The sequence below is a fragment of the Staurois parvus genome, unplaced genomic scaffold (assembly GCF_062004578.1).
Source record: "Staurois parvus isolate SC_StPar_1 unplaced genomic scaffold, SC_StPar_1.0 ptg000525l, whole genome shotgun sequence".
Taxonomy (NCBI): Eukaryota; Metazoa; Chordata; class Amphibia; order Anura; family Ranidae; genus Staurois; species Staurois parvus.
Genome location: NW_028318321.1, coordinates 9516805 through 9538122, shown reverse-complemented (window position 1 = coordinate 9538122; position 21318 = coordinate 9516805). Strand labels below are relative to the sequence as shown.

The window sequence follows — 21318 nt, the reverse complement described above, 5'->3', positions numbered from 1 at the left end:
AACCCTGCCGTCATCGATTGGTTGGCTCGGTCGTCTTCCTCTTCCCAGGTCACCTCTGACACCTACAGCCAACGGTCGGTGGGTACGTCAGACACAACCGTTAGTTGGCATGGCCCGGGAGCATGCCCACTGAAATCACGTGTCCTCTACCTGCCCCTGTCCTTTGGTGTTCCCTCACCAAGCGAAGTATCGCATGCTGTGGGCTCAGCCCCACTGTACAGTGAGGAAGAGCTAACAGAGGACGGTCAGGAACGGGGGGAGACATCCGCCTCTTCAGCAGCCAGGCGAAGAAGTAGTGGCGAGGAGAGTGGCTCGGTAGCCGGTCTAGAGACAGGTCTGTCTCCTTACCCACACGCAGCCGAGGGGGCTAGTAGTGAGGCGGAGACCCTAATTGATGATGATGAGGCTGATCGCACTTGGCAGCCTCGTCGTCATCAGGCTATTGCTTCCGCATCATCAGGAGAAGAGGGTGGCAGCTTGGCAGCGAGCAAAACAGTCGGTGGGTTGCCCAGGAGGCAGCAGGGTCGCAGCAGTGTCAGTGGAGGCAAACGGCCACGGAGTAGAGCACCAGCTCCACTGCAGCCTACCACCACGGCCAGTAGTGGTGCCGGTGTGCACTGAGGAAGTAGCAGTCAGCCAGTGAGGAGTATCGGGGGCAAAGTTTCCTACTCGGCGGTGTGGCAATTTTTCGTCAAGCCGCCCGAGGAAGTAAACGTAGCCGTATGTCGACTATGTGGCCAGAAAGTCAAGCGTGGCCAGGGGGCCCATGTTGGGACTACAGCGTTGCGTCAGCATATGCAGCGTCGCCATTTGGTGGCCTGGGAAAACCGTGATAAAGATACGGCGGTTCTGCCTGCCCCAGCCCCCGCTCCATCACCCGCTCCGTTACTTGCTCCGTCACCCGATGTCAATCGCCCTCTATCAGCCAGTCAAGGCTCCAACACCTCTGCTGAGGGGAGTTGTCGCTCGTTGGCATCTTCCGCTCGTTCAGATGCTCCTTCTCCTGCTACTCCTCTTCACGGATTCCGGCAGCAGTCTTTCTTGGAATCCGTTTCCAAGAGACAACAGTTTGCGAGCACGCACCCGACGGTGCAAAAGCTGAACGTCCTCCTGTCCAAGTTGCTGGTGCTGCAGTCCCTCCCTTTCCAAGTGGTGGACTCAGCACCTTTCCGAGAAATGATGGCTTGTGCCGCGCCGCGGTGGAGAGTGCCAAGCCGTCATTTCTTCACCAAAAAGGCAGTGCCAGCCCTGCATTCACATGTAGAAGAGATGGTGGGCCAGTCTTTGAGCATGTCGGTCTCTGCCAAAGTGCACGGCAGCGCCGACGTGTGGAGCTGTAACTACGGTCAGGGACAGTACATGTCATTTACGGCCCACTGGGTGAGCGTGGTGCCGGCACAGCCGCACCAGCAACTTGGACAGGTCACGCCGCTTTTGCCTCCACGTTTGCACGTCCTTGGTCCACAAAAGATGTCCGCCTCTACCACCTCTTCTTCCGCCGTGTCCTCAGCCGCCACCCCCGTGCCAAGTCCCATTACCCGACCGGCATATCACATGTGCAGGGCGCAACGGTGTCACGCTGTGCTGCACCTGGTATGCCTTGGCGAACGTAGTCACACAGGGGAGGAACTTCTGAGTGTAATGAACAGAGAAATCGACAGATGGCTGTCTCCGCGCAAACTGAAAATCGGAACCATGTTGACCGACAACGGAAAGAACATGGTGTCTGCTCTGCGTCAAGGAAGGTTGTGCCATGCGCCATGCATGGCTCACGTGTTCAATCTGGTTGTCAAGCGGTTCCTAAAATCCACCATCCCACTGCAAGACATCCTTAAAATGTCACGTAAACTTTGCATGCATTTCAGCCATTCCTACACCGCAAAGCACACCCTCCTTGAGCTGCAGCGGCAGAACGGAATTCCACAGCATCGCCTGATCTGCGACGTTGCCACAAGGTGGAATTCAACCCTACACATGTTAGACCGCCTTTACGAACAGCGAAAGGCCATCACCGATTTCCTGATGTTACAAGCGGATAAAGGTACTCCCCTGTGTAACTTAGATGTCAGCCATTGGCAGCTCATGCGTGACACCTGCCGCTTGCTCAGGCCCTTTGAGGAGGCCACGCTATTCGTGAGTCGGCAGGACTATGGGATGAACGACGTCATTCCTCTGTTGCACGTCCTGGAACAAATGCTGTTAACAATGGCTGGTCAGGGTGCGGTAGACGTGGCGCACAGATCTCAACGCCACATGACCCCTGTGGGGGCAGGACAGGAAGAAGAGGAGGAGGTAGAGGAGGACATTTGTGCTCAGGAATTATTGAGGGAAATAGGTGGTATTCCCACTCAGCGGACAGGAGTGGAGGAGCAGGAGCATCTGGTAGAGGAGGAGGAGGAGGAGGAGACAGAGGACCCAGACGCACCGTGGCAGTATGCTGTGGAGATGGAGGCAGGGAGTCCCTCGCATTCCTTGGCACAAATGGCCCATAGCATGCTCGGTTGCTTGCGTAGCGACAGCCGAATAATAACCATCAGACAGAGGGATGACTTTTGGCTGTCCACCTTGTTGGACCCTCGCTACCGTTCAAAAATGGTGGCCTTTTTCACACCTGCTGAGAGGGAGGCCAAAATAACGTACTATAAAAACCACCTATGTAGTCAGTTGGTCTCTGCCTTTCTGCGCCAACGTCCATCCTCAGACACTGTGGGCCCTGTGCGCTCGCGTTCCGCTGCCATGGCAGCAGGGGAGGGGTGGGGTGGTAGGAGCAGTGGCAGCTCCACCAGCAGCAGCTGCCTCAGTCTGCAGTCGATGATGAGTAGCTTTCTTCACCAGCGCAGTGAGGAAACTACTAACCAGCCTCACCAGCAGCAGCATCAGGTGGACCTGGAGCAGGACCTCAAACAACAGGCTTGGGCCTACTTGGACAGCACCCTGCCAACCGAGGTAGACAATCCCCTTGACTACTGGGCAACGAAACTTGACCTTTGGCCCCAACTAGCTGAATTTGCCCTTGTTTAGTGCGGCAGGAGGTATTGTAACTCCGCGGAGGACACGACTGTCCACCCAAAGTGTGGAGAGACTCACGTTTGTGAAAATGAATCAGGCGTGGATTAGTCTGGATTTCAAACCACCATTTCCTGACACAACTGACTAAATCCGCCATGAATCATGCCCCAAACATGTGCCACTTTCAGGTCTCCTCACACTGCTGGTGTGTTCCATTTTTTGTCATAGGGTGCTGGCAGATTACGGGCCTCCCACTGCTGCTGCCAGGCCCGTAATCTGCCATGGGCCCCAGTACCGCCTCCTCATGCTGCTGCCAGGTCCAGAGTCTCTCATGGGTCCCTGTACGGCCTCCCATTGCTGCTGTCTCCATCGCCACACTCTGCCATGTGCCACTTTCAGGTCTCCTCACACTGCTGGTGTGTTCCATTTTTTGTCATAGGGTGCTGGCAGATTACGGGCCTCCCATTGCTGCTGCCAGGCCCGTAATCTGCCATGGGCCCCTGTACCGCCTCCTCATGCTGCTGCCAGGTTCACAGTGTCTCATGGGTCCCTGTACGGCCTCCCATTGCTGCTGTCTCCATCGCCACACTCTGCCATGTGCCACTTTCAGGTCTCCTCACACTGCTGGTGTGTTCCATTTTTTGTCATAGGGTGCTGGCAGATTACGGGCCTCCCATTGCTGCTGCCAGGCCCATAATCTGCCATGGGCCCCTGTACCGCCTCCTCATGCTGCTGCCTGGTCCAGAGTCTCTCATGGGTCCCTGTACGGCCTCCCATTGCTGCTGTCTCCATCGCCACACTCTGCCATGTGCCACTTTCAGGTCTCCTCACACTGCTGGTGGGTTCCATTTTTGTCATAGGGTGCTGTATGGCCTCCCATTGCTGCTGCCTCCACCGCCACACTGTGGCTCCACACTCTGGTTTTGGCCCCGTGACTGCCCAAATGAGTGAAGTGTGCGGTGATTCTAAGATCGACGGCACTCATCTGCATGTCATACTGACTGACAGTATTATTTCTCTTCCCCAGCAGACTCCAAGGGCATTTAAATTAAAGGTACAGTGTTCTGCACTAATATGAAGGCTCTCTGAAGCCTAGAAACACCCTTTTATAAGTTAAATTCGCAGCGAATATATTTGCATCGAATCGAATTTATTCCTCGAATTCGCCGAATCAGCCGAATCGAATTTTTGAATACTTCGCTCATCTCTAATTATGATCTTTTCCTGTTCGACACATTATGATTACAGCCATGTTGGCCCCTGCGTGCGCCACTATTGCCACTATAAACTGTATGTACCTGTCTCATTTACTAATCCTATGTTACACCTTATGGTTTATTTCTATGAGCTATATTTGTACAATATTGTTTTCAGTAAAGCTCTTTTGGTACCAGAAAAACTGCAACCCACTAAATACAGTTCTCCTTTTACTGCAGATTATTATTATTATTATTATACAGTATTTATAAAGCGCCAATAGTTCACTCAGCGCTGTACATTACAAAGGGGGACAGAACATGTGACAGAACAATACCAATACAATGCAAAACATGAGGGGATTGAGGGCCCTGCTCTTTCGAGCTTACAATCTAGGAGGGAGGGGATAGTGGTACAGGAGGAGATAGCTGTGGGGGATGGAGTGGTAGGAAGAGTGGAGGAGGTTGGTCAAGTTAGCAGGGGGTAGGCTTCCCTGAAGAGATGGGTTTTCAGGGTGTGCCTAAAGGAGAGGAGAGTAGGTGATAATCTGATGGGTTGGGGAAGGGAGTTCCAGAGGATGGGTGACACCCTGGGGAAGTCCTGGAGGCAGGCATGGGAGGAGGAGACCAGGGAACTAGAGAGAAGGAGGTCTTGTGAAGAGCGGAGTGTGCGTGCTGGGTGGTACTTGGATATTAGGTCGGTGATGTAGTTCGGGGCAGTATGGTGGACAGCTTTGTACGTCAGTGTTAGGATTTTAAATTTGATCCGTTGTGCAATCGGAAGCCAGTGGAGGGATTGGCAGAGGGGGGACGGAGCGGTTGGAAAGGTGAATGAGTCTGGCAGCCGTATTCAGGATCGACTGAAGCGGGGATAGCCAGCAGCGAGGCAGGCCAGTGAGGAGGGAGTTGCAGTAGACGAGTCATGATATGATGAGGGAGTGGATGAGCTGTTTAGTGGTTTCTGGGGTTAGGAATGAGGAATCAGTCAATGTACTCTGTTACGGGTAAAATAATAGAAAAAAGTACTATATTGGATTTGGATGTTTAAAGCGGATCTTCACCCAGAAGGGGAAGCTCCGCTTCTTTTCATCTTCCCTCCTCCACTGCCACAGTTGGCACTTTTTTTTTGGGGGGGGGGGAATACCTGGTTTTGACAGTGAGATTGACATGGCAACATTGGGCCCCTCCTCCTTCCCTCTACAGCCTTCTGGAATACATCACAGGTCCCAGAAGGCTGTGTTACCTTTCACAGATTGCAGCACGACTCACGCATGTGCAGTAGGATACTGGCTGTGAAGCTAGAAGGCTTCACTGCCAGTTTCCCTTACCCAAGATGCTGGCTCCTGCACCTGAAGCAGACTGAAGAATCAGCTCAGGTGAGGACATTGCTGGATCCCTGGACAGGTAAGTGTCCTTATATTAAAAGTCAGCAGCTACAGTATTTGTAGCTGCCAACTTTTAATTTTTTGGGGGGGACACTGAAGCTCATCTTTAATGATTCCATAGGAATCTATCTTTAAGGCTTCTATAGGAAAATCTAAACTCCAAGCTCACAGTGGGGTGTGATTCATCAACAGAGGCAGTGCTCGCACTCCAGAAGGCAGTGACTATGTTGACAAGGTGCTAATTCCAGTCCTTTGTCAGTTGTTGCGTGGTCCTCAAGGCCCTAACACACAGTAGTCTGCATTTTCATTATCTAGCTTCTTCCAAAGCCACTGGACAGAAAAATTTTACTTATACTAGGTTCTGGTGCGTATGTAAATGGTTTGGTTTACTTTTTGTTCACTATCTTATTTTATTCTGGCCTGTCAACCCCTTTTCCCTTTTTTTTTGTAACAGATCTTGCTGATAGAAATATCAAATATGGCACAAGTAATTTTTAAGATGGCTATGAGAAGCACAAATGGGGGATCTTTTATTGTGAAGAGGCTGTAGTAGCAGTGATCTAAATCCCTCTCATGTAATGTTTTTCCAGTCCATTAGTGTCTCCTGAAGCTCCTATACTATGTAGGAGCCAGTCTCCAACAACTCCTATGGTATGTTTGTTGACTATCTCCTGTAGTATGTATGTAGTCTCTGACAGTTTTCTGTAGCGGTACATTCACTAATTATAATGCGTGGGCTTTTTGGCAATGTCAGTGGTCATACTGAGACTCCCTATATTAAGAAAATTGACCACAGCGTGTCAACAGACTTGGAAATCGGCAGTGAAAATGGTGATAGCCAATCCCCCCTGTGAAATGCAAGCATAGCCTATGTGACAGTAGAAACTCTGCTCTGAATTCAGGAGCAGTGCAACATTGTTGTCACACCACCACAGGAAGCTGCATTAGGTGGACTTCATTGGCAGGCTCAACAGGTATTTGTAGAACTTTAAAGGGGGACTAGGAGAAAACTGTAAATTCAGATGTATTGCACTTTTGCATTTGGTACATGTTCATGTGTCAGGCCATCATGTCCAATGGGAAGGCCAGTGATCTCTGCATGGAGATGGGTGATGATACTCATTAGCAAGTGGTTGAATCATGCATGTCCCTGTTAAAGAGACTAAGAGACTCTTTTGCCAAACCAATAATCTGAACAACAATCTTCCCATAGGATTATATTTACCATATTACAGGTGCTCCAGTGACACTATAATATTCCCCTGTGCTCCTCCCCAGCTGCTACACAAGGGTTTATGTGAGAGGAGGGACAGAGGAGCTGGGCCATACAGACAGTAATTAGACATTCCAAGAAGAGGAGAGGGCTATGACATGTAGGGAGGGAAAGGACACTTTCTCAAATGTCAGTTCCATAGCAAGTTCAATGACATATTGCAAGTGAAGTAAAAAAGAAACAATAAATAATAATTAATAGATAAATAATAAATAAGTGAAGTAAAAAATAGCTTATGGAAAGGTTGTGTCTAGCACTCAGCAAAGTCCATATTGACACTTCTGCCGTAAGGAATCTGCCCTTATGGTGGACTCATTTACATTAAAATATAACTAAAAGAAAAACTTTTTTCTTTTAGCTTTGGATAGAGTGGAGAGGGATCTGTCAGTCAGTGTTTATTGCTGTCTATGCCCCCTTTAGGGAGATACACCTTCTCTGTTTGTCCTGTTTACTGTTATCATCAAAAGTGATATTAAAAGGAAATTCCAAATTTTGGTTTGACACCAGAACAGTAATAGAGGGGGAATCATCTAACGGGGACAATGGGTGAAGGGTCTAAATATTAACTGGTATTCACAAGAGCTCCTGATGGTGGAGATGGGTTTTGCTGCATGTTAGTACCAACTTGCGGTCCTCAGGATCACCCCACCAGGAGGCGAGCAACCCGGGGTCCAGTAGCAGATATAGCAGTTAGGGATTAAACAGAAGTGTAGTTAGTAAACAAGCCAAAAAATTGGTAACGAGTGGTAGCAAAGATATGGACAGCAGCAGGAGTGACAAGAGCAAGATATTGGCTGGAGAGAGAACAATAATTTGGCAAACAGGAAGTGCAAAGTCATGGCTTTAATAGAATGTTAATGGGAGGAGCACAGGATTCAATACAAACAAGACACAAGGCAAGGTTGTCTTAAGAGAGCAGACAGTTAGCTGTCCAGCATCTCAGCTGACTCAACAAGTGGAGGTACTGTCAGATCAGAAGAGGTCCTGGGTTCAGATTCACTGTGAAAATACAGACTTCTGCAATTTTCTTCTTTTTAGGAATCTTGTACCCTGACCCCTATCCCCGGGAATTTATTGATTCAAAGGTCTTAAAGTATAACTTCAGGAAAAACTTATTTTTAGGTTTTTGATCGAGTGGAGAGGGATTAGAATATCTGTCAGGTTTTATTGCTATCAGTGTTTACATTAGGGAGATTCACCCTATCATTGAAAGTCAAAATAAAAAAAAATCCCAAATTTTGGGTTGTCCCTAGAAAAGTAATAGAGGGGGAATCATCCAAGTTCTGTTTACCTGGGGGTCCCCAAGGAATTCCCCTAATTTGCAGGGATTTCCTCTCACTTCCTGTTTGGCTATGGGACAGGAAGTGAAGGGAACTCTCTGCAATTAGACGCATATGGTGAAAAAAAATCTGACGGGGATTTTAACCCTCCCTTGCTCTATCCAAAATGAAAAAAAGTTTTGCCTATAGTTTTACTTTCAAAGTGACTGGCTTCCAAATCCTTCCTATCCCACAAGGAGTCAAGGAATCCATCCTGAGATGAAATGCTAGCCCACCAAGCCACCAGGGGATCCCAAACTGCCTAGGAGGTAAGGGGGTGCTACAATGATAAACACTGAACTAAACTTCTATGAGTAACGCTGTGTGAGCAACTGCGACCTGCACCCCAGCACAGCATGGCAGAGGATGAAATTCAGCTACCATGCAGCAGATATTGCATTCTAATTCTATGCTGACTATTAATATTTATATTTGGAATATTTAGTACCAGAATCTTTAGCTTTCTTTTAATATTGCAAATATGTAAATCTACTTGCAACTGTCTATATTTTTTCTGTATCTAGAATGAAGAGGTTTTCTTTTTCAGCATAAAAGTGCACTATTTCTGCTTTGTCCAGCCATTCTTGACACCACATCAAAATGTAATGGTTTTCAGTCTACATGCTGGCCAGATAAAGTTGGATTCTGTTTGCTGAAACCAACAATAACTTTAATTTGATAGTTGTGTCTGTGCTTTTGTTTTATGTTTTATTCAGAATCGATTTTACATTTTTTATTCTTCAGGCAATATATGCTGTTGGTGCCAACTGTATTAAATTCAGGAAAGGAACAGACATTCTGCTTGCAGCTATCCCACCTTAATGAGTCTGTTAATGTGAAGGTGTCCCTGGAGGCACAGCACAACACAACACTGCTGGAGAAACATGTCACAGAGCAAGAAGAGGACAACTGCTTCTCATTCCAGGTAAGAAATAGTAGGATATTGGCAAAATGGCATCAAATAACCTGTCTTTCTTAAGTTTGTCCAAGTTTCACTGATTATCATACTGATTTCTCTTGGTTCATTGTAATCCAGGAAAATATTTTTACAAATTGGACAATAGTAGAACCTCTATCAGGTTTTTAATTGCTGATTGTATTTCATTGGGTGGATTTCTCCTCACTACCTGATGGGGGCAAGAAGTGGTCGGAGATCTCTTTATCTAGAACAAACCTTTTTTTTGTCATAAAATGGGAAAATCTTGGTCAGATTATTATATATATACAAACTATGTTGCCAAAAGTATTGGGACACCCTTCCAATCACCTCCATGGCCACAAGAGTATAAAATCAAGCACCTAGGCATGCAGACTTCTACAAACATTTGTGAAAGAATGGGTCGCTCTCAGGAGCTCAGTGAATTCAAGCGTGGTACCGTGATAGGTTGCCACCTGTGCAATAAGTCCATTCCTGAAATTTCCTTGCTACTAAATATTCCATGACCAACTGTTAGTGGTATTATAACAAAGTGGAAGCAACTGGGAACAACAGCAACTGGTAGGCCATGTAAAATGACATAGCGGGGGTCAGAACATGCTGAAGCGCACAGTGTGCAGAAATCGCCAACTGTCTGCAGAGTCAATAGCTAAAGACCTCCAAACTTCATGTGGCTCTCAGATTAGTGTTTCACGTACAGGAATGAAGACAACACAACAACACAACAACGGTGTGTAGAGAGCTTCATGGAATGGGTTTCCATGGCCAAGCAGCTGCATCTAAGCCATACATCACCAAGTGCAATTCAAAGCATTGGATGCAGTGTTGTAAAGCGCACCGCCACTGGACTCTAGCTGTTATAGCTAGAGATGAAGAGCTGTTATAGCTGCAAAGGGTGGGCCAAATCAATATTGAACCCTACACACTAAGACTGGAATGTCATTAAAGTTCATGTGCGTGTAAAGGCAAGCTTCCCAATACTTTTGGCAATATAGTGTGTATATATATATATATATATATATATATATATATATATATACACACACACACACACACAGACACACAGTGTTGCTGCCCCCCCTAAATACTTACTTGAGCCCAATCTCAATCCAACACTGTGCCCCAGAGCAGTAGCTCTCTCCTCTCCTCTCCTCACTGGATATGGAGGCAGCAGTTAGAGCCATTGGCTCTTGCTGATGTCAATCACAGCCTGTGAGGAGAGAGCATGGGGTGGGAGGGAGCCGCACTGTGTATGGCAATAAACACACGTAGCTTGCTTGCTATGGGGGCACTTGGAAGAGAAGAGCCAGTAACGCAAGCTAGGGCCCCAGAAAAGAATGATCAGGGCTGCTCTGTCCAAAACCATTGCACAATTTTGGTAAGTATAACATGTTATTTCTTATTATTATTATTATTATTATTATTATTATCATCCAGGATTTATGCAGGGTGTCCCTAAAGTCTGGAAATATGACTATATGTGTGTATGTATGTATATCACTATATAAGCTCACCAGACCCTAACCCCCTTGACTTCTTTTTTTGGGGTATGCTAAAGGAGAAGGTGTACTCAATGAAAATCACAGATATATATCACCTGAAGGAACACATCATGAATGGATGTGCTCAAATTGACAGAAATGTGGAGTTACTGCAATCGGGTTCATGTGAATCGCATGGAATTTTGTATCACAAATGGTGGAAATCACATTGAAGATGTTATTGATTAATATTCCAATTAAATTATTATTGTTATTATTATTATTATACAGGAGTTATATAGCAGTTTGCTCAGCGCTTTACAAAATAAAGGGAGACAATACAGCAACGATACAGTTCAATACAAGAGGGTTAGGAGGGCCCTGCCCCTTGGAGCTTACAATCTAAGAGGGAGGGTTTGGTGGTACAAAAGGTAATCACTGTGGGGGATGAACTGCTAGGAGGAATAGAAGATTCCGTTATTAGCTGAAGGCAGGATAGGTTTCCCTGAAGAGATAGATTTTCAGAGATCGCCTAAAAGTGGGCAGAGTAGGCGATAGTCGGATAGATTGGGGTAGAGAGTCCCAGAGGATGGGAGGCTCTGGAGAAGTCATGGAGATGAGCATGGGAGGAGGAGACAAGGGAGCTAGAGAGCAAGAGGTCGTGGGAGGAGCAGAGAGGACGGTTTGGGTGATATTTGGAGATAGGATTGCTGATGTAATTTGGGGCAGAGTTATAAATGGCTTTATATGTTATTGTTAATGTTTTGAATTTTATTCATTGGGCAATGGGAAGCCAGTGGAGGGATTGGCAGAGAGGGATGGCAGATATGGAACAGTTAGTAAGGTGGATGAGTCTGGCAGCAGCATTCATGATAGACTAAAGAGGGGATAGCCTGTGATGAGGTAGGCCAATGAGGAGGGAGTTACAAGGGAGTGAATAAATTGCTTAGTGGTTTCAGAGGTTAAGAAAGGGTGTATCTTGGATATGATGCGGAGGTGAAGTCTACAAGATTTGGACAGTGATTGGATTTGTGGCTGAAAGGACAGATGGAAGTCCAGGATTACACCTAGTACCCTGGCATGAGGGGAGGGACTGATGAAATAAAATGTTGTTGAAAAACATATTGAAATTTATTGAAATTATGCATGTGCCCAGACTTTAGGGAAACCCTGTATAGTGGCAATAGTGTACGCAGCACTTTACAACATGAGGGCAGACAGTACAGTCATAATACAATTCAATACAGTAGGAATCAGAAAGTCCTGCTCGCTAGAGCTTACAATCTAAGAGGGAGGGTTAAGAGATACAAAAAGTAATAATTGTCTGGGATGAGCTGATGGAGATAATAAAATTACAGTTGTTAGGTGGGGGCAAGATAGGTCTCTCTGAAGAGAAGGGTTTTCAGGGATCACCTAAAGGAGAACAGAGTATGAGATAGTCACACAGATTGGGCTAGAGACTTCCAGACGATGGGAGAGGCTCGAGAGAAGTTCTGAAGGCAAGCATGGGAGGAGGTGACAAGAGAGCTAGAGAGCAGGAGATCTTGTGAGGAACAAAGAGAACGATTAGGTTGGTATTTAGAGACAAGGTAAAAAGAAAATTACCTTTACGGACACTTTAAGTTATACTCACCCACAAATGAGATGAAGTTAAAAGACTGAGGTAAGGAAACCCTGGGTATATGGTTATAATTTGAGTAGGTACCCATAGCTACCAATCCATTTTCACTTTCCATTCATGAAGCAAGTAGTCTGATCTCTACAATGAAAGTCAGTTGAGGAATTTACTAAAATTGGAGCAGATAGAATCTGGAGCAGATGTGCATAATAACCTTCAGGTTGACCAGTTAAGCCTTGTAAATGAAATCTGGAAGGTGATTAGTTACCACCACCAGCTGCTCCTGATTCACAACCAGTAATCAGAATCTGAATACATAGAACTGAAATCTGTTTTTGAAGCCTGTATTTGTTCTGACAGGCCCAAAATGGGCAATTAAGACCTTTTGGCATTTAGGTGATCTGTGTAAGCTGAATAAACTCCTCAGTTGTCAAATCAATCCAAATTTTGACATCATTGAAATAAATGAGAAATATTGTTTTGGTCAGTTTTAGATGGAATCAACCTTCATTCATCACTTGTACCTTTTCACCAACTGATTCTACTAATGTTGAGGTTCTCATTTTCTGTTCCTTTAGACACCAAAGGTTGAGAGCTCACAAATGGCATTCATCACCCTTGATGCTGTTGGTGATTCATTGCATTTTAAGTCAAAGAGAAGTGTCCTTATCAGGAGCCTATATAACTTGGCGTTCATCCAGACTGACAAACCCATCTATAAACCTGGGCAGAAAGGTAAACTGCTTGAACTTTTAACTAACTGAGACAGAAACAGGAACAGTGAATTACAATTCAATGCTAACACCTCCATACCATGTTATTGTACTGTATGTAATATATATTACATAATTAGAGAAGCTCAGGCAATGCATATTATGTGTATTTACATTATTAATCAAAATACACATTGACATTTTGCACTCTTTAGTGTAATAGTGTATATATGCGTATATAAAATAGAATCTCTGTTTCTCTCATTTGTAGTTCAGTTCCGTGTTGCCACCATGGATGAGACATTTCATGCCACCCATGAAAAGGTATGTTGGATATTTAAACGTGCTTAAAAGACCCATTGAGCATAGGGCACAAATCACTTTGCACAAACCCTAATGTCTATCTAGAGCAGTGGTTCTCAACCTTTCTAACGCCGCGACCCCTTAATACAGTTCCTCATGTTGTGGTGACCCCCAACCATAAAATTATTTTCGTTGCTACTTCAGAACTGTAATTTTGCAGTGGGAGGAATAGTGCCCCATCATTGGTGTCAGTGGGAGGAATAGTGCCCCATCATTGGTATCAGTGGGAGGACTAGCGCCCCATCACTGATGTCAGTGGGAGGAATAGTGTCCCATCGTTGGTATCAGTGGGAGGAATAGTGTCCCATCATTGGTATCAGTGGGAGGAATAGTGTCCCATCATTGGTATCAGTGGGAGGACTAGCGCCTCATCACTGATGTCAGTGGGAGGAATAGTGTCCCATCGTTGGTATCAGTGGGAGGAATAGTGTCCCATCATTGGTATCAGTGGGAGGAATAGTGTCCCGCCATTGGTGTCAGTGGGAGGAATAGTGCCCCATCATTGGTGTCAGTGGGAGGAATAGTGCCCCATCATTGGTATCAGTGGGAGGACTAGCGCCCCATCACTGATGTCAGTGGGAGGAATAGTGTCCCATCGTTGGTATCAGTGGGAGGAATAGTGCCCCATCGTTGGTGTCAGTGGGAGGAATAGTGCTCCATCATCGGTATCAGTGGGAGGAATAGTGCCCCATCATTGGTGTCAGTGGGAGGAATAGTGCCCCATCATTGGTATCAGTGGGAGGAATAGTGCCCCATCATTGGTGTCAGTGGGAGGAATAGTGCCCCATCATTGGTGTCAGTGGGAGGAATAGTGTCCCATCATTGGTGTCAGTGGGAGGAATAGTGCCCCATCATTGGTATCAGTGGGAGGAATAGTGTCCCATCATTGGTGTCAGTGGGAGGAATAGTGCCCCATCATTGGTGTCAGTGGGAGGAATAGTGCCCCATCATTGGTGTCAGTGGGAGGAATAGTGCCCCATCATTGGTATCAGTGGGAGGAATAGTGCCCCATCATTGGTGTCAGTGGGAGGAATAGTGCCCCATCATTGGTATCAGTGGGAGGAATAGTGCCCCATCATTGGTATCAGTGGGAGGAATAGTGCCCCATCATTGGTGTCAGTGGGAGGAATAGTGCCCATCATTGGTGTCAGTGGGGGGAGGAATAGTGCCCCATCGTTGGTGTCAGTGGGGGGAGGAATAGTGCCTATCATTGGTGTCAGTGGGGGGAGGAATAGTGCCCCATCGTTGGTGTCAGTGGGGGGAGGAATAGTGCCCCATCGTTGGTGTCAGTGGGGGGAGGAATAGTGCCCCATCGTTGGTGTCAGTGGGGGGAGGAATAGTGCCCCATCGTTGGTGTCAGTGGGGGGAGGAATAGTGCCCCATCGTTGGTGTCAGTGGGGGGAGGAATAGTGCCCCATCGTTGGTGTCAGTGGGGGGAGGAATAGTGCCCCATCGTTGGTGTCAGTGGGGGGAGGAATAGTGCCCCATCGTTGGTGTCAGTGGGGGGAGGAATAGTGCCTATCGTTGGTGTCAGTGGGGGGAGGAATAGTGCCTATCATTGGTGCCAGTGGGAGGAATAGTGCCCCATCGTTGGTGTCAGTGGGAGGAATAGTGCCGCATCGTTGGTGTCAGTGGGAGGAATAGTGCCCCATCGTTGGTGTCCGTGGGGGGAGGAATAGTGCCTATCATTGGTGTCAGTGGGGGGAGGAATAGTGCCCCATCGTTGGTGTCAGTGGGGGGAGGAATAGTGCCCCATCGTTGGTGTCAGTGGGGGGAGGAATAGTGCCCCATCGTTGGTGTCAGTGGGGGGAGGAATAGTGCCCCATCGTTGGTGTCAGTGGGGGGAGGAATAGTGCCCCATCGTTGGTGTCAGTGGGGGGAGGAATAGTGCCCCATCGTTGGGTGTCAGTGGGGGGAGGAATAGTGCCCCATCGTTGGTGTCAGTGGGAGGAATAGTGCCCCATCGTTGGTGTCAGTGGGAGGAATAGTGCCCCATCGTTGGTGTCAGTGGGGGGAGGAATAGTGCCTATCATTGGTGTCAGTGGGGGGAGGAATAGTGCCCCATCGTTGGTGTCAGTGGGGGGAGGAATAGTGCCCCATCGTTGGTATTAGTGACACAAATGATGGGGCACTATTCCTCCCACTGACACCAATGATACTTACCTTGCTGACCCCTGCTCCAGCCTGGGCTCGCTCTCTCCCTCTCCCATCTACAGCCTGCAGAAGCAAAATTTGCACTTACCTGTCAGCTGTCTTCCTTCTCTGGCTGCTCTCCTCTTCACTCGGTCCTGCAGCTCCCTCGATCTTCTTCGATCTGCGCGCTCTGCCGCTCGGCTCCTCCTCTCCAAGCTCCACCTCCTCGCCGGTGATTGGCCGCCTGTGTGCCTCTCCTGAGCTACAGTTCCGGTGGCCAATCAGCGGCGAGGAGGCGGAGCTGTTGAGTGATCCCGGAGGTGTGGCCAGGTTACAGGGGCAGCATATCATCCCGCCCACAGATCGCGAGACAGAGCAGCGGTGTCTCGGTTCCTAAGACCATCGGAAATATGTGTTTTCCGATGGTCTTAGGCGACCCCTGGGAAATGGTCGTTCGACCCCCAAAGGGGTCGCGACCCCCAGGTTGAGAACCGCTGATCTAGAGTATGCTAGGATACCCTGAAAGGAGCTAATTCATGGTATGTTTGCACTTACAGTGTAGCTTAGTGCAGACTATTTTTATACTTATTATGAGGGAAGTCACGTTTCATTGCCCTTTAAAGGATATCTAAACACCAAAACAAAAACCATCTCAACTCAAAAAACAAAAATGTAATAAATTGCAGATTACCAGTTATTTGATATGGTGGCTGCATTAGTTAGAGTTTTTTTAAGGCTAAGAACATTTTTAGCAATTACAGAAAATACCAGTAAATCTTTCCAAAATGCAGTGTCCTTCCTGTGAGCCGAAATGAAAGCAAAGCAATGTTATCTTCCTTCTGCATACAACTAATCCCCCCACCCCCTATGTAACAGAGGAAAGAGAGGAAGTCCAGCCTAGGTGACCACCAAGGATATTTCCATAAAGTGGTGTCAGTAAGCAGAGCCATCAAGGGACAGAAAGTGTGTTATTTGCAGGATTACCAGGGGAAAATAAAGGAAAATAGCCGAAAATAGTAAAATAAAGCAGTCACCCTATCTATTGATTGGTAAGCTGCTATATACAGTGCCTTAATAAAGTATTCATACCCCTTGACATTTTCCACATTTTGTCATGTTACAAACTAAAAAATAAATTTATTTTATGTGATAGACCAACACAAAGTGGCATATAATTGTGAAGTGGAAGGAAAATTAAAAATGGTTTTCAAAATTGTTTACAAATATCTGAAAAGTGTGGCGTGCATTTGTATTCAGCTCCCTGTACTCTGATACTCCTAACTAAAATCTAGTGGAATCAGTTGCCTTCAGAAGTCACCTATTTAGTAAATAGAGTCCACCTGTGTGTATTTAATCTCAGTATAAATACAGCTGTTCTGTGAAGCCCTCAGAGGTTTGTTAGAGAACATTAGTGAACAAACAGCATCATGAAGGCCAAGGAACACACCAGACAGATTAGGGATAAAGTTTTGGAGAAGTTTAACTCAGGGTTAGGTTATAAAAAAATATCCCAAGCTTTGAACATCTCATGGAGCACTGTTAAATCCATCATCTGAAAATGGAGAGAGTATGGCACAACTGCAAACCTATTAAGACATGGCCGTCCACCTAAACTGACAATCCGGGCCAGGATAACATTAATCAGGAGAAGCAGCCAAGAGGCCCATGGTAACTCTGGAGGAGCTGCAGAGATCCACAACTTAGGTGGGAGAATCTGTCCACAGGACAACTATTAGTTGTGCACTCCACAAATCTGACCTTTATGGAAGAGTAGCAAGAAGAAAGGCATTGTTGAAAGAAAGCCATAAGAAGTCCCATTTGCAGTTTGCGAGAAGCCATGTGGGGAACACAACAAACGTGGAAGAAGATGCTCTGGTCAGATGAGATCGAAATTGAACTTTTTGGCCTAAAAGCAAAACGCTATGTGTCCCGGAAAACTAACACTGCACATCACCCTGAACACACCATCCCCACCATAAAACATGGTGGTGGCAGCATCATGTAGTGGGGATGCTTTTCTTCAGCAGGGACAGGGAAGCTGGTCAGAGTTGATGGGAAAATGAATGGAGCCAAATACAGGGCAATCTTAGAAGAAAACTTGTTAGAGTCTGCAAAAGACTTGAGACTGGGGCTGCGTTTCACCTTCCAGCAGGACAACGACCCTAAACATATAGCCAAAGCTACAATGGAATAGTTTAGATCAGGGGTGTCCAAACTTTTTTCAAAGAGGGCCAGATTGGATGAAGTGAACATGGTGGAGGGCCGAACATTTTTCCGAACATTCTTTGAACCATTACAATTAAATGCAAATAAATTATTTTATGCCAAGTTAATTGCAAACGACATACTTTTCATTTCATAACATTAAGATCAACTGACAGCTGAGTTTTCACAATGTATTGAAAATAAATTTAAAAAAAACTTACCTGCACTAATGTGAAGGGTGAAAAAGGTAGCTGGAGCTGAAGTCTCTGCTCGGCAGCCGGGAAGGGAAGAGAAACACACTTCACGCTGGAAGCCCGGCCCTGACGTCACCGCCCTCTGTCGCTCCCAGTGTGGCGCAGTCACGCATGCGCACTGCTCTCAAGCAGAAGACTGTCTGCCACAGAAGGGAGGGCCGTGCGACAGCTGCATTTACACAGACCAGGGAGAACGCGCCGCAGTCAGCCATGCGCACTGCCCTCTGCTCTCAAGCAGAAGACTGTCTGCCATAGAAGGGAGGGCCATGGGAGGGCCACATTACACAGAGCAGGGAGGGCTGTTGGAGGGCCGTATTAAACCAACCCCCGGGCCGTAAATGGCCCGCGGGCCGGACTTTGGACATGCCTGGTTTAGATCAAAGCATATTCATGTGTTAGAATGGTCCAGTTAAAGTCCAGACCTAAATCCAGTTGATTTTGCAAAATAGAATGGGCAAAAATGTCACTCTCTAGATGTGCAAAGCTTATAGAGACATCCCCAAAAAGACTTGCAGCTGTAATTGCTGCAAAAGGTGGTTCTATAAAGTATTGACTCAGGGGGGCTGAATACAAATGCACGCCACACTTTTCAGATATTTATTTGTAAACAATTTTGAAAACCATTTCTTATTTTCCTTCCACTTAACAATTATGTGCCACTTTGTGTTGGTCTATCATATCAAATCCCAATAAAATACATTTACGTTTTTGGTTGTAACATGACAAAATGTGGAAAATTTCAAGGGGTATGAATACTTTTTCAAAATACTATAGTATAATACATTGTCATTTTTGGGTAGCATACACTTTAACAGTACCATGGAAAAAAGCAACCTGCCTGTAGGAAACTAAGCCTTCTTAGTAAGTCAGAACTAAAGCCATAGCAAATCATGCACCCGCTATGGAGCCCATCCCACATCTGTCTGGCTGTGTAGCCAGACAGCGCTAGGCCCCCTAAAAGACTGAAATCTGACTACACAGCCAATTATGCAGGCAGCAATAGTGGGTTGGAATGACATGTGGGTGAAACGTTTAAATATGAAATGTATGTAGATTAGAAAATGAGGGAGGGGGCCCTTTAACAAAACCGTTAGAACCTCCACCCCCATCTCCTACATCATTAGGAAGAGCTGTGTCAGATGCCACCCAAGGTGGCAATTTTGCAGCCCTTCCCCTTGGCATAGGTCTCTGTCTTGAGCAGTAGTGCTGCTTGTGTATGTGTGCATCACTAAGCAGAGTTTTCTGCCTGTTGACTGCGCCAATCACGCAGGCAGAAGTGGCCAACAGTGCTCTACTCAGTGCTCTTACCGAGCACAGTGTCATTGAAGAGGCTTAGTGGTTGCATCTGGTATGTGCAGTGCTGCCCTCCACCATGGCTCTGTGAGTGGGATCTAAGGCAACCACTTTAACTGACCTCATGGGCAGCATGGCTCTGCTTCAAGGGATACAGAATACTAACTGCAACCCCCACATTATCATTCACTATGTATACTTGTTTTAATTTTGTACCCAGCAATCAAGCCACTCAGGTCATAGAAAATCCTTCAGATCAAAAGTTGTAGTCTAATGCACACAAGTGAGTGACACAGAGAGCATCATGTAGAAGACGTGGCAGAGAACAACTTTCTCTACAAAGGTTTTAGGCTCCCCATGGCTGTTACCCTGTATAATGAGTCCCATAACTAACAGACCTACAGCTGACACACATTGCAAAGGTATGGGATATCTTCAGAAAGCTTGCTATGAGCAATGATGTGCCATTGATGCTGGATCAAATGTATGTAGACAGGTAGCAGCTGAAAAATGCTAGTGGAGATCAGCAGCACAGTGTAAAATGATGAAAAAAAAACCTATTATATTGATAGTATTATATAAAAAACTATAACAATGTATGTTGGGCAGGGTAATAGCAAACTAAGTGTTATTCAATTAGGATTAAGCTCTATTTTAACTTGAATCATACAAATATAACTTTAACAAACTTTAATAGTAGAAATTAATTTATAAGCTGCATTATTTTAATATTGTTTAACACCTGATCTTTTTCCATTTCTTTTTTAGTTTCCTGTAATTTATGTTGAGGTAAGAAAATAAATCTGTGTTTTTGGTCAAATTACCTAAGTTAATATTGTTTAATAGAGTTCTTTACTATTTCCAGTTTTGTTTAAGCAGAACTATAGGCAAAATTTTTTGTGTTTTTTTTTTGGATAGAGTAAGGGAAGGGAGAACCCTCATTAAATTTTATTTTTTGCCCTCTGTGTCCCATTGGGGAAGATATAGTTTCACTTCCTGTCCCATACTTTCACTTCACGTCCCATAGTCAAAACAGGAAGTGAAAGGAAATCCCTACAAATTAAAGATATCCCTTGGGAACCCCAGGTCACTAGAACCAGTGTCCCCATTATATTGGTACAGATCCCCTTTATGGGGACAACCCTTTCACTTTCAATGATAATAGTAAACAGGAAAAATAGAGAAGGTCAATCATCCTAAGGAGGACACAGACAGCAATAAAATCCCATCAGGTGTTCTAATCCATCTCCAAGCTATCCAAAACAAAGTTTTGTCTTTAGTTATACTTTAATTACAGTACTAATTTAAAGCTTTTGCTGTATATAAATATATTAAAGTGGAGTTCCAGTCAGTTTTGTGTTTATTAAAAGTCAGCAGCTACAAAAACTGTAGCTGCTGACTTTTAATAAACACACACTTACCTGTCCCGGGGTCCAGCAATGTGCTCACCTGCGCCATTACATCTCTGCCTCTTCTCTGCCTGGTGCCGACATCACAACTGTGGGCACCAGGCTGTGACAGCTTGTGGCTTCACAGCCAGGTGCCCACTGCACATATGCGAGTCACGCTGCGCATTCTCATTGGTCCGGCAGTCTTCTGGGACCTATGAAGGTTCCCAGGAGACTGCGGGAGGAAGGAGAAGGGCCGAACTTCCGGCACACTTCGCGGCGAACTGAGCTGGAAGTGGGAGCAAGTATCTGCTCTCCCCCCCCCCCCAAAAGGTGTCAAATATGGCAATGGAGGAAGGGGGGAGGGAGGCAAATAAGCAAAGATTCCGCTTTTGAGTGGAACTTTGCTTTAACATAGTTGCAATTAATTCATTAATTGTTTCATGGGGTTTGTTGGGATTGATTTACAAAAGGCAAACAGGCTGTTTACTTGGCAAGGGAATTAGTGCCTAGTTAGTGAATGTGGTAAACCAGGGGGGAACTGACAACTCATGGGGCCCCCAGGCAATAGGGGATCATGGGGCCCCTGTGTCCTTTCCCAAACTCAAAAAAGCCTATGAAAAAGGTACCAGGGGCATCTCATGGGGCCCCCTACTGACCCCGGGCCCTCGGGCAGTGCCCGAGTTTCCAAATGGTCAGTCCGCCCCTGTGGTGAACATTCATTTTGTGAAAAATATCCAGTCACGTGAGA

General features: G+C 46.1%; 1 protein-coding gene across 2 annotated transcripts in view; it reads left to right on the top strand.

Annotated features, from left to right (window-relative positions):
* Positions 1 to 21318, top strand: part of LOC149451731 (alpha-2-macroglobulin-like) — a 141504-nt gene that overhangs the window by 16109 nt on the left and 104077 nt on the right. For both annotated transcript variants that reach the window (XM_089690324.1, XM_089690323.1), the window contains exons 2-5: positions 8927 to 9107; positions 12797 to 12953; positions 13203 to 13255; positions 19948 to 19968. In XM_089690324.1, the coding sequence (XP_089546450.1) occupies positions 8927 to 9107; positions 12797 to 12953; positions 13203 to 13255; positions 19948 to 19968 (412 nt within the window). The remainder of the gene's footprint in view (positions 1 to 8926; positions 9108 to 12796; positions 12954 to 13202; positions 13256 to 19947; positions 19969 to 21318) is intronic.